Here is a 14,146-nt window from a genome sequence, read left to right on the forward strand (position 1 = left end):
ATTAAAAGATTAGTGTATTAAAAATAAGCAAAATAATCGATAAAACAGGACAGCTTTAGCATTCCCTCAATGATCGTTTTTCTTTAACTTTCAAAACAAGAAACCTGTTTAAGACTTTTTAGAAAAAGTCTTTTAAAAAATTTAATAAAACTGTCTGAAAAATTTTCATATTATACATATTTATATATATTTTGTCTTTCATAATTTTTTTGTATTTTATATTTATTGACATTTTTATATTTGAGTCCTTGCAAATTTTCGTTAAAGAACCAGTCAAAACTTTATAACTATATTATTCTAATAATTCAAGCATTGTTTAACAATATCAAAAATTCGAAAATATTAATAAAACGTAACGGATAAAAATAATTAATTTTTAATTATAACAAATATTGAAAAATTCAACTAAACTTATGATATTATGGTCAATATTTTAATTAAAATAAAACGTATATTTTTTGTTCGATAATTAATTTGATTCATAATTACAGAAATAAATTTTCAAAAATTTTTATTGATTTTATTGTTTTTAATTACATGTTTTTACTGTTTTAAATGTTTCTATTTCTGAAATATTCTTCTATCCTACATTAAATCAATTTTAGATATATCTATTATCTTTGCGTAAAGAAACGATGAATTTGCAAATCGAATTTGCACGTTTCAGTAATATAAAAATGCTGTTATAGCGCCCCAACAAAAACCTTACAGGATTACTGCTAATATAAATTCGACAAGTTTACAAGTATTAAATATATACGCGGGCTTTAAGATTCTCATTTAGAGTTTGTTCGCGAGTAAAGAAAGTTGTGTTCGAGAAGAATCTTTTTCTCGCGTTCACGGGTATCGGTAATTGAAATCGAAACAAAATAATGACCGCTAATCCTCAGCTAGAAGGATCGCGCTTTTTCGCCACCATTCGCCGTTCTGTTCGTACCTGGCGCGCAGGCAAACGGAAAGGCAGGTAACCGTGGTCACCAGGTAACTCACGCGGCCGGCCATGGCTCCGGTGCCGGAGAGAGGGAGAGGGGTCGACGCAGGTCGAGCCTGGCGAGGTGGCGGTGTTCTCCGTCGCCGACGCGGCATCGGCCTGCAGTCAGTCAGTCTCGTTCGGTCGGCGGGCGTTCGTCGTCGTCGGTCGAAGCTGGTGCGCGCGCGGATGAGCGAAGGTGAAACCGGAGTGGAGACCGCAGAAAGAGGAGAACGGACGCACGCGGAGAGCGGGAAGCTTGCCCCCTTTTTTTTTTTTCTTTTCTTTTCACGGTGTGCGGAAGGAAAAGTGCGGGGAAAAGTCGGAGGGGCAGGGGGCGACGTGGAGGCAGGATGTTGAGTGCGTGAGAGGGTGGCGGGCGAGACGACGACGGGAAGAAGGAGCCGAAAGAAAGGACTCGGAAAATGCGGGCGCGACACGTCGTGGCAGGTGAGTCAGGTCTCCCTCCTCCTCCTCCTTCTCCTGACGCGGATCGCGGTTGCGGTCGCCATCGCTCCGTGCGAGCGTCGCGGGCCCCCGGACGGCGTCGTCTTCAGACACGCGAAACCATAGCGGAGAGAAACGCGAAATTGTCTCGATCCGCGCGCTTGAAATCCCTTAAAATTTGATCTTTGATCGAGAGAATGTAATTAATAAAGGATTGAACGATCCACCGAGTTGAGATGCATTCTCAATAAGGATGCAATGATCTAAACTGACTCCTGAACGGAAGATCGAGATCTGCAGTGGATCAAGATCGATATATGTTATTTCGGTTTTAGGGAATTTTCTTGAAAATAATTAAGTTCAAAGCCGCACGTAAAATTCCTTTTTACGAGCCTTTGAATAATAAAACGAAAATGTCAGAATGAAGGGCTGTGCGATCGTTTTGTCAGATAATTTGTGTAGATTCGGGGACGAGGGACAATGACAGGTGGACAAATTCACCCTCACAATACAATTCCGTGTATCTACCCAACCGTCTACCTCAGGTACTGCTACGAAGAGAACACCTCGTTACGCTCCAGCGGAGAGGCTGGCATTTCATTTTTTTTTTTGCAGTCAACAAAGAGACTTCTGGCGGTCGTTACATTACAGACAGCTTATCGCATTTGCAATGCGATAATAATTGGAGAAAAATGTCGATGCCAAAGATACCATCCTGAAAACGATAGATTTGAAAGATAAGTGTTTTTTCAAGGATAAAAATAAAAACCGAGACACAATGGAGATTACGGAGAAAGAAGATTACGTAGAAAGAAATTGAAAAGAATTGGAAGAAGCTTAAAAAAGTTAAGAGGGAATAGATGTGAAGATACAGAGATGTAACCGATAGAAAACGTTAAAATTTAATCCACGTGATAGACGTATTTCGTGTGACTCTTGTGGGCGTCTGCATCTCTAGGATCCCGCGGATTATCGGCGAGCAATTTTGTCGTTTTGTCGAATTTGCTCGTCTAGATTTAGATATATGTTGTACCGTATTGCTTTTGGCTCCCCAGCGTTCTCTGTGTGAGCACGCGATGGGATAACGAGACCGAGCATGTTGAATCTATTGAAATCTCCCGCAGGTGAGTTCAATACCAGAACGCGGGACACTCGTCCCTCGTCGCCTTATGATTCGATTTCGATTTACTCAATATCTTGAGTAAACGTTAATTTTAACAAAATTATCACATGCGAATTATTATATGTGAACTTTGAATTTCATTGCAATTAATTTAATGGTACGTTTTTTCGATTCCAATTGTTTGAAATTCATTTAATTTCCTATGATAATGTTAAAACATTCTCTAATTGAATTTTTCGAGCATTGTTGTTTAATTACTCATTATTTGAGGCATCTAGAAAGGAAATAATTTGCATCCGTGTGACAGGGGAATTATAGCAGCGCCAAATGAGGAAATTATAACGTTGCGTGAATAATGGAATTTTCTAACGAGCGTGATAAACCGGTTGGACGTTCTCTTCCGTTGTATCGTATACGTGACAATGAAAAATTCCGATTACGTGCGATGCCGCCGTATTAATCGATATCGCTTGGTGCAACGGACCTCGTAAATACATTCGCCGAAAGTAGAGCGATTCAACAGTCGAAAGCAAAAGTGGCTTAAGTCAGGAAATCGTTTCGCTATTCGATATTCTTCGTTTTTTAAGATAACGGTTTAATTCCATTTTGTATATAACTATGCAATAAGCATGATACGTTTGACAACAATCATTATTCAACTCCTCAATATATTCGACATCTTCTTATTGATGAACTGTTTTAAAGTTTTATTATTAAAAATATTTTGGATTGTATCTGCACGTGCGAGTTATAAGGACAAGAATTTACAAAATCACAACGATTAGGGTTTCAGCTAAACTAGGGAAACAAAATAATTAAATCTATGAACAATTATGTTATCTGATCTTTAGAAAAAAAAAAAAGATGTAATCGTAGCGACAAGAATCTTAATGACATTATTATCAAGTGGGAAAGCGGACATCCTCATGTTTATCTGGATTTTCTCCTCTTCTTTTATGCGTTAGATTTTATTTTATTATTTCAGAAACATTTAATCTACAAATTAAATGTTTACGGTTTAATGTTAAAATAATTATTTCTTCGTGTGTTTAATTTAATTTAATATGATGTAAACTTGACTACAGTTTTCTTACAAATATATATTAAGGATTTTCTCTTAATTTATATAATTTTTTAAGAGAAGTATAAATTTTTTCTAAGGATTTCCATGGAATCCTATAGAGTTCCGCATTTTAACAGGAATGCAGTTCTGTAAGAAATACCTAGGTATACTAGATTTCCACGGTCGGAACACCTGATGAGTTTGTTCGTGCTGTCGACAATAGGACGGTTTTTCCTTGAATTAGAATTTCCATTTACGAATTAGGAGCAAAAGAAAAGAAGAATGTCCTTTTTGTATAATAAATAAAATTTTTCTGAAGGCACGCAATTGCAAATGAGATGTTTTTTTTTCGTCTTAGGAAGGGAGAGAGGGAAGAATAAAAGTGGCTCATGAAATAATTCACAAGCTGGTTATCTCCCTGTGAGTTGAGCTTCCGCTTTATGAGCACCTTTCCGGTCACGTAAAAGCGCGCATTGACCGCGCATGAGGAGGAGGCGCTCTTTCGTAACGGTATAAACTTTTACCTCTTCGGGATCCCCGGCGTGGATCAGTGACCGACCCGAGAGAGTCACTACGATGACCCATGAAATCGTCGTTCTCAAACAACAATTATCGGAAGATGAATACTCCGCTAAATTACGAACGATACAGCAAAGATCAATTGTCAACTGTTTTTTAAAATAAAGAATTTTATTGCATTAAAAATAATTTTTTTGCTAGCTTTAAAAATTTTTTACATCTATCTTGTATATCTGGAAGAATTATACATGTTCATTTAAAATTAATTTTATCTTACAAATTTATTAAGTTTTCTTAAATTTTGAGAAAAATTATATACAATTCTTTCTTAATTATTTACAAAAAAGAAATATATTTTTTATAATGCACCTTGTACGAGTGAATCTTTATGTTCTTCGGCTTCTTGTCGTAGACGTCGCCCAACTTTCCAAGGACTGTCGGACTCGGGGAAAATGTCCTTTGTCCGCTCCGTGAAAGATGTTTTAGACCGGGGCGACAAACGGTTTATCGTGGTCCAGGAATTTCTGTGCACCTCGCAATCGTATGCCATGTAGTATATAGTCAAAGCACTATTTTCGTATGGAAATACGAAAGCTGACGTGCTGCGTTTAGATAAGCGGCCACTTGTGTAAAAAGTATCATCCCTAAAAGTGAGTCATCCGAATTTTTCGAACAATGTTGAGAGATAGACTCAGTTGGAGCGAGGAAACAGACTGCGGAGTCTGCGGTTGATATCCATGAATTGCTTGAGATAAATTGATTTAATTGAAAGCGACAATGGTTTACAACAGCATATTTGCATTACAATATTGATGCATATCTATCCCGATTTAAAATATGTTCTAGGAAATCTCATTCAAATTAAATTTGATTAAAATGAGCTCTTAGTTACAGCCTTATGAATACAGATTATTTTTATTGAAAAAATAAAATAATATATTCTTTCTATACTAAGAAAAAAATGTTGAACTAAATTTTTTAACTTGATTACGTTACTTTATTTCAAGTATTTACGCATTTAATTTCAGTACGTAAAGTAATTAAACTTTAAATATTTATATATTTGACTAAAATATATAAATACTTGTATTGAAAAAATTCAATCAAGTTGAAAAATTTAATCTAATTAACAATTTTTTTCTCAGTGTAGGTATATATAGTTTTTAAATATAGTTATTATTATTTTCCATTATTTTAAGAATTAATTTATCATAGAGATTAATCATATATCTTATCGTCCCTTAAAGAATAGGAAAAATAAAATATATATATGTACGATATTTGGAAATCTTTTAAAATTCTAAAAAGTATATAATTAATTATGAAAGGGCAGCCAATTCTTTATATATATTTATATACCGTTTTCATAAGATTTTGTTACTACATTTGCATTTAATTCTGTTTTATATGCAAATGTAGATAATAATTTTATTATCAAAGATTTTCAATGATTTACAAATACCTTAATACTTATAAGGAAAGATTCTACAAGCTTTTCAAGATGTTCGATACTTTCGAGAAGTCTTCGGCTTTAAATGATATTTGAAGTAATTTGAAACTTTATAAGATACTGAATAGCAAACTTTTGAAAGAGGGCATCGAACGCTCATTATTAATCGTAGATGAAGCTTCCAGGCTTTTGTTGTACGCGACACGATATCGATAGCCACGGCAGAAGAGGTCGATAGTTTCACGAACAGACGCCGTTTCCTCTCTGAAAAAGCATTTAACAGAACGTCATCTCGCACCGAGAGCGGAGGCGTGTATGCGTATGTGACGCAATTGTTCCACGTGTCGCCTGTCAATTTATATCGAGCATGCCAGCACTCGACGCGACGACGCGGCATCGCAAATAATTTCGCGGATAATTCGCTGTGGGCGCGAAATATTTCGAGAGTATTAAACTCGTTTCTGCCGCGGACGTACTTGTCACTATGTGTTTTTTTATTGCATTTCACATTTTTAAGAGACCTTGCGAATACGAGAGAGAGAGAGCGAGAGAGAGAGAGAGAGAGAGAGAGAGCTTTGAAAAGCTTTTACACGAGTTTGTATCGTTCACGTCCGATAAAGGAACTGATACAATTGATACGATAAAACATTCGATGTAGAGCGTTTTTGTCTCACTACTGCAATTTTTTTACAAATAGTAATAGTTTTTTTTATAATCCAGCGTATAGATTTCTTCTTCAGCGATATGAATTTATTTTACCTAGACAATGTAAAAAAATATTTATAAAATGTATTTAAAATATTTGTAAGAAAGAATGAAATATTTTATACATATATTCTTATGCCCGGAAAATGTCAAAAAATTTAAACAAACATTTATTTATGATAAATATTTATGTTTATATGTGCATAAATATATATAAGAAATATTTTTGAATGCATTTTTAAAATATATTTTATTACACTGAAACTGAAAAAAAAAACTTCAATATTTATGTACTTCAGTCAAATATATAAAGATTTGATTTAAAATTCAACTATTTTATGTATTTAAGCTAAATGAATAAATAATTTTATATTATTCCAAAGTTTTTAACTGAGTTGAAAAGTTTCAATCAAATTAACAATTATTTTTTTTCTCATGTATAAATAAATTTGGATTTAAAATTCAACTATTTTATGTATTTAAGCTAAATGAATAAATATTTTAACTAAAGAAATTTAACCGAGTTGAAAAATTTAGTCAAATTAACAATTTTTTTTTCTCAGTGTACTATAAAATTTACAGAAATACTTAATACTTATAAATGTTTTGTATTGTCTAGGTATTAATAGACAAGTCAAGAAATAATTGTCGGACCATTTGGATAAATGTTTTTCCCTATGTTTGTATTTCTTTTAATTCGTCGATGCAGTGCGAGCATCAAAAAATTTAAATCATTCAGATTCTCTATTAAAAAAGCGATTGTTTCTATTCGACTGACCGCGAAAGCGGGCTCGCGGAATGTCGCGGTGGAAAAATGCAGCGAATCGAACGAAAGTTGCATCCGCACGAGTGTGCACGATCCCAGCGTTAAATTACAGGACCGGCTCACCGTGGCGTAATATTACGCTCCGTTCACTCGCGCGAAATTCGAATGCGAAAAATAAATTCCGATTGCGTCTTCCGGCTCGTCGGTGAATTTAAATAAAGCGCGCGATTATTTCACACTCTACACCGGAAAACAATTCTTAATTATTAATACATTCTAAAACTAGACCCCGAATGTTTTTATCTCGAGGTATTTTAATCTAAGAAAATGAATTACAAGTCAACAACAATTTCCTTAAAACTAAACGGTTTTTTATTAAAATAAATTTTTCAGGAAAATATGTTACTTTACGAGGATAAAAAGAAGCGTTTGATCTTGCCGCGAAATACTATCTTTTAACTGGGAAAGTATGTATGAAGAATGGGGATCTTGTGAAGACAAGTTGTGAGAAGGGGCACACATGGCCCCCGAGAATGGCGCCAGAACCCCCGGGGTCCAGTGTTTTCACAAAGAAAGATATTTCACAGGTCACGAGGACTCACTTGAGTGCCCAATTCTGACAATTAGCAGACCCTCTTTTGACCTTAGCTCGATTTTCATATACTTAAATTCTTGAATGGAGCAACGGGATGAGTGCACTTTGCACCGAGATAACATACTATCAAAAAGTACTGATCGGTTAATTAGTCTCATTATCTTTAATAAATGATTTGATGAAAAGCTTGGCCTTGATAATTTTACTTTGCCGATTTTTTAAATTTAAATTTTTAACTTTAATGTGAGAACTTGCTGATTTCCATGATTTTCCTTGAATTGCAAAAAAATAGTGTTCCGTACGACATATATACAGGAATGTTTGAAATTGTCGAATAAGTTTGTTTTAGTCACAGTAATCAAAAAAATATCCCTCTCGCAAATATGTCTCATAACACAGCTGAGTCATCAGCAAGCCCAATGCAATCCACGCGCGATAATTCTTTCGCACTTTGATACGTAGCCGATGAATATTTCCATCACGAAGTATACCAGAAATAGGTACTTCAGACATTTACAGCGCTCGTCCGAGTCTTAACGTTAAAAAAGAACTAAAAAAACGTGCAGATAAAATTTTAAACTGAAATAACGTGTTTTTTTTTTGCATACACTTTACGTCTTTCCTGAAAACTTACGCGCCGGAAATATCGAGCGAAATTTGAAAAATAACACCCTCCTTGCCAATACAGAAACTGTTGCGGGAAACTTGATATTAAATTTCGGAAGTTCTGTTTTAAACAAACAGACGATGTTGCCTTCAAGGAAATTGAGGATTAATTATCGTATTACGGTAGATAAATGAAGTACAAAATGGTAAAATAAAATTGTATGTAATGATAATCTTTTATTACTTAATTAACAGTAAAATATATCATCAATTACGTAGAAAACGAATCCTCTTTTTCTCTTGCTTTTACCAAATAATCTGATTAACGATTGACTCCCGAAATTTCGCAAAGAAACCGAGTTTCGTTCCGCTTTCAAAGAGCACCGAATGGAGCACAGTCATACAGCTTTTATGAATCGTAAAGTCGAGATATAACGCGGCGTTGAACGTAAAAGAATCAATTGCCGATGAATACATTTATTGATATACGACTTTGTGGTGCAAACCTTTTGAGTTTTACATGCCCATTCGAGAGTAACATAATTGCTGTGATACAATGTACAAATTTCCGACATTTTTAGGCTTTCTCGGATCTAAAAAAAATTGTTAGTATAAGTTTATTTAAAAAATTATATATATATACAATGTGTGTGTTATTTTTGTCAATGAAATTCAAATATTTAATCTTTTATTTTTCATAAATTATACAATAATATATTTTACACACAAACACACACATTCACACAATATAACTGAAAAATTGATGAAAAGAATGATGAAAGAGAGTAGTTTAAAGAACTCAGAAAAGCAACATCAATTTTCCGAATAATTTATTCTTTCGGATTTGCGGGTTTACTCGCAAAGTTTCCTTCGTTTATCACATTAGCTGTTCTAAATGTCTCAATTATCCCAATAGGAAAAAAAAAGGAAGAATACATCAATGTTCCAGTGTATCAAACGAGATATCTTCTGATGACTATAATGACTCGCAATTACGCGAGTCATTCGCGGTATCGGAATGCTTTCCTAGCGCTTAGCGTTATCATTGCGTCTACCGTTCAGGAGCGAACGTGGATTTCCCATAATCCATCCAACGTGGGTATAATCCGATGAAGGCGCAACTACACGTATGCACGCGCGCGTGTGTGTGTGTGTATGCGTTCGATGTTACGAGTTGCCGCAATAAAATTGCGCAAAGTCGGCAATTGCGACTCGCGTTGCATCGCTCGTTTATTTCTCTTCCCTCTCCGAGTAATAACAAGTAAGTGGAATCGATTTTATCGAGATCGAGTGGCGCTGATACAGCGCATCCTGCCTCGTCCTCGCGGACCGGAGTCCTTCGAGAAAGGGGAAGACGAGCGGCACGCGATGACCGAGCGACGACGGGCGGATTTATATCGTTTTCATTCGCGCACGTCAAGGCTGACAACTGTCGCGATTTGCTGAGAACAGCAGCCGCGTATTTCACGACGCAACGCCACGAGAATGCGAGGACCGCGGGAAAAAGAAATACGCTCCCGCGGCCATGGAATGCCGCGGTGACCATGTGTGCCTTCGTTCCACATGAGTTCCCGATATCGACGTGGAATCGCGTATTATGTGTGATAAGCAAAATCAGCGTTTCGTGTCAATTATATGATTCTCGAGGCAAATATCTCGTCGGAAAGTTAGATCGACGTGAGATATCTGCGCGGAGGAAGCGAGCTAAATGATGATTGATGGCGATAATAGAATATATGCCACGAGACCTAGGAGCCGTAGGATCATAAAGGATCCAGGAGCTGCGAGGAGGAGCGAAATTCGTGGAGTCGACCGCGGAATCTTCGCGTCTGCACGAAAATCGCGCAGAAAATTAATCTCAATTTATAATTCTACCAGAACTGAACGAAACTCTCTAAAATTATCATTAAAAGAGAAATATCCAATTATGCGAAATATCACGCGTGTATCAGGTGATTTTTAAGTATCATGTACGCTCATTTCGTACGCATAGAAGTTATATTTTTGTACTGCTAAAAAAATATCTGCTAGAAATCTTAGTGAAAAGGTGTAAAATATAATTCTAAAGAAAACAATAGGAAAAAATGAAAGAAAACGAAAAATATACAATGAAGAAAAATATACAATGTATGAGATGCAAAATTTCGGTACATGAACTTTGTGCGAAAGTAGATCAAAACACGTATATTTATGCAATGATTATTAAAACTGATGTCAAAGTGTGATTTAAAATTAATCCATAATTATAGTACACGCGCAAGTTAAAGTCATTGTTCATAAATAGTTTTCCCAGATTTTTTTAAAATTTTTTATTAGAAAATATTTTTTAATTGATTTCACAGAATTTCGAATTCTTTTACACCGAAAAAATTTTTTTGTTGATGCGGACAAATTTCTTAATGTTTTTCACAATCAAAATGTATTGCTAATTTTTGTTTTTGGTAGAATTTTGGCTGTTACGTCTTTGTAAATTCTGCTTCTGTCAGGTAGAGTAAATGCAATACATATATATGTACATATCAGCATTTTCTAATCATTTATCTACCTCAGCTGATTTTTACAAACATGCAATTTTTGATGAAGTTGCAAGATCTTTTTTTAATGTACACAATTAAAGTATGAACTAAAATAAAGAGGGCAAAGGACGATTTTATATTAATAACAAAAGAACCATTTTGTATTCAAAAAAATTTTTTTATATGCTTTTAACAAATTTTTTCTTGTTATTAATATAAAATTGTCCTCTTTATTTTTGTGCATATTTTAATTGTATAAAAGAAATTTAAAATTCTGTAGAACCAATTCAATTCCCCCTTAATACATACCGATTATTTTTTTTGTTTTCAAGTTTATGAGAATGTTAAATTTAATGTTAATAAATATCGAATCAATTTTCTTATATTTTGTTTATTTTTTGTCACGCGTTTCTTAAACATATTTTCTCATAAGTGGTTTTACGATTTAAGCAATTTTTTCTCGATTACTTCTGAATTTCTTAATCCATCAGAGGACAAATGGAGAAATTGTGAGATATAAATAAACCAATGGAATGTAATGGGTATTTGATGAAGCAATTCGCGTTTCCGGTAATGCAAACGTTAGCAGGGACTATCTATTCCTGAATAGTCTCCTGCGGGGAGATCGATTTTCCAAGAATTGTCAGCAGCCTGAATGGTTAAAGGATGACGAACACATCGACGTGCCAATTAACGTTGAATCCTGATGGTTCGGAATGTGAAAGGAGCCTCGACGCTCGAATTAACTTCCGTTTATTCCGAGTATCCTGCCTCGGGGCTTGACGTAAAACGGGCGCGACTCGTATCGGAAATAATACGTCTCGTCCGACTGGATCCAGTTTCGGCGAAGACGATTATGCATATTTAACGCGATCGCAAATTTTATCACGCTGCGAATGTCATACACGGATGCAATACACGACTGTATCGGGAAAATGCTCTCTCTCTCTCTCTCTCTCATACACACACACACACACACACACACACACACGTCGCTTTGTGTATATAATTCCGTACTACACTGTAGATAAAAGAGTTTACGGAAATTAGATAACGCTTATTGAGGTAATCGCATGATTATTTGCGTAACGGCACACGAACTAGGAGTGATTTTTCTTTCGATGAAAATTAGATTACAAATTAGTTACAAATTGCAATTATCTCTCATTTTGCAAATGTTGCATCTCGAAAAAAATTGCATTAAGAAGAACGTTGGACGCTGCGGTATTTGTTAACTATATCATAAGAATACTAATGAATTATTAAAAAAAATATTATATAATGTTTTTAATATTTTTAAATAAATTTACAACAATGCGCTGGAAGAGAATTAATTTATTTTTCTTTTACTCATTTCGCATATTCTATAACTCTACTATTTATTTTGTCATGTGTATTTACTACCAAAAAGAAATCCGTCACACAAAGTGAATCAACAAAATTTCGAAAACTTCACATCGTCGCGTCGTCGTGAAAGCCTCTTCTCTTCTCTTTTACGGCATTCTCCTTTATTTTTCCACGAACCTACCAAGTCTCTTTTAACCCTTCAGAATCCTTCGGTGAGATTGCAGCGTCGCGTCGCACGTAAACACAAAACGCAGGCGACTCCTCTTACGCTTACGTCGTTTGAAACGAAAAACGGTTAACGGCGGTTTTCGTCTGGCCATCAGGTAACAACGCAGAGTTGTTATATACGCCTCTCTTTTTACACGGTTACACATACGTGTGCACGTGCGTTGTTCAAGGCACGCACCTGAGCGTGAAGCGAGGGATTCGCGTTGATGCACCGACGTGGCTTCCAACTACGCTCACCTCGCCCAGTATATTTTGATTACTCGAAAGCAAAAACAAAAGTTTTATTATATGCAAGAGCTTAGGCAACAGGCAGTAAGCGTGAATTTCCGAGCCATAGAACTAAGATTTAAATTTTTTTAATATGACTTTTTATTGTTTATGAAATCAGTATTGTGTCCAGTAGTATATTTTAATAACAGTAATTTTGATATCTGTATATCATGTAATAAATATACATATGTATGTATATATAAATATAATTATTATCTTGAATTTTACAGATTGAATAATTTCGCAATTAGTCTACATACTCTACATGACTCTCTCCCTCATTTTATCATTTTAATTACAATTATATATCTATAATTGTGATTATAATGATAAAATGAGGTACAGAGACATGGGATGGTGCAAAAATGCGCCTCTAGAATATTATATATTATATATAATATATATATCGTAACTGATGCACTCTCGTCAGCCTTTGAGAGTCGCATGTCGTCGATCTAATCATCGAACTTTCGAGCTGCGGAGATTGCGCTCCCGCGATAATTGCGCCCGGGGTAATTAAATCGAGCGGTTCTCCTTTTTTTTTTTCGTTACCGAGGCGAGAAAGCCTCGGCCTCTCTACGTTCTACGACGTTCGTCGAGCGGAACGCGATATTACAATGAGATTTAAGGGCGATCGATATTCCGTGCGTCAGACATACGGGGTCGCGCGATTTGCCCCGCGAGATCCCGCGAGCCACGGGCCTAAAATAAAAATCGAAGGAAACCCTGGACGTTTAAAGTTAAGCGCGCGTAAATGAAACGTAAATAATGGCAGGGAGGAATCGGGGAAAGCAGCGAGAGAAGGCCAGATAACAAAGGGTGATAAGGAAAGGAGGGGGAGGGAGGGGGTCAAATGCACTCGAGATATGCAAGATATGTGGGAAAGCGAGAGGGGGGCGTTGGCGTTTCTAAGGTGGAACACCGTATTCACCGTCGCCGGCAGAATGCAATTCTGTTGTGCAGTTATCCGTCATTATGCGCCAGGTTGCGGTACTCTCGCTCGTTGCATCCTGCCACTTTTCTATCGCGGTTCCCCTTGGCCGTTAGGAGAAAAAAAATTAAAATTATATTAAAGAAACGAGTACCGGCTGACGTGAAGAAAAAACGAATTAATAATTCACTTCCTTTTCTTCCACCTTTCGATTGACAAACGTATTTTAATGCCGTGCAATTTTAAATACATTGATACACTTATGCTAATAATATTAATTTATATTTGTGATTTATATTAATAATTGTATGTATGCAAGTATATCAGTTCTTTTCGTTTTCCCGAAAATCAAACGTCCCATTTATCCATCGCTAAATGTATACGACAATTGTGCTCGTTTGTATGTTTAATGGAGTCGTCGATGACTATTAATAATGCAAACGTAGAAAGTTTTGCTGGCGTGGCTCCCTCCTCCTCCTCCTCCTCCTCCTCCTCCTCTCGAGCCTGTTGTTAGTTAACTGCAACCTGCATCGCAAGATGTACACTGTCGTGTATAATTCTCGTAGGCCGGTATGCACCAGCGTCTCTCCGCCACTCGTTTCTCACGGGA

General features: G+C 35.9%; 1 protein-coding gene across 4 annotated transcripts in view; it reads left to right on the forward strand.

The window, feature by feature from the left end:
- Window positions 1-558: 558 nt before the first annotated feature.
- LOC105837247 (protein crumbs) overlaps window positions 559-14,146 on the forward strand; it is a 38,622-nt gene continuing 25,034 nt past the window's right edge. For 2 of the 4 annotated variants that reach the window (XM_036293783.1, XM_036293784.1), the window contains exon 1: window positions 560-1,420. In XM_036293783.1, the coding sequence (XP_036149676.1) occupies window positions 1,396-1,420 (25 nt within the window). In that variant the 5' untranslated portion in view covers window positions 560-1,395. Of the gene's footprint in view, window positions 1,421-14,146 lie in introns of all 4 variants that reach the window. The other 2 variants (XM_012681837.3, XM_012681838.3) reach the window with 2 other exon arrangements.

The sequence above is a fragment of the Monomorium pharaonis genome, chromosome 11 (genome assembly GCF_013373865.1).
Source record: "Monomorium pharaonis isolate MP-MQ-018 chromosome 11, ASM1337386v2, whole genome shotgun sequence".
Lineage (NCBI taxonomy): Eukaryota > Metazoa > Arthropoda > Insecta > Hymenoptera > Formicidae > Monomorium > Monomorium pharaonis.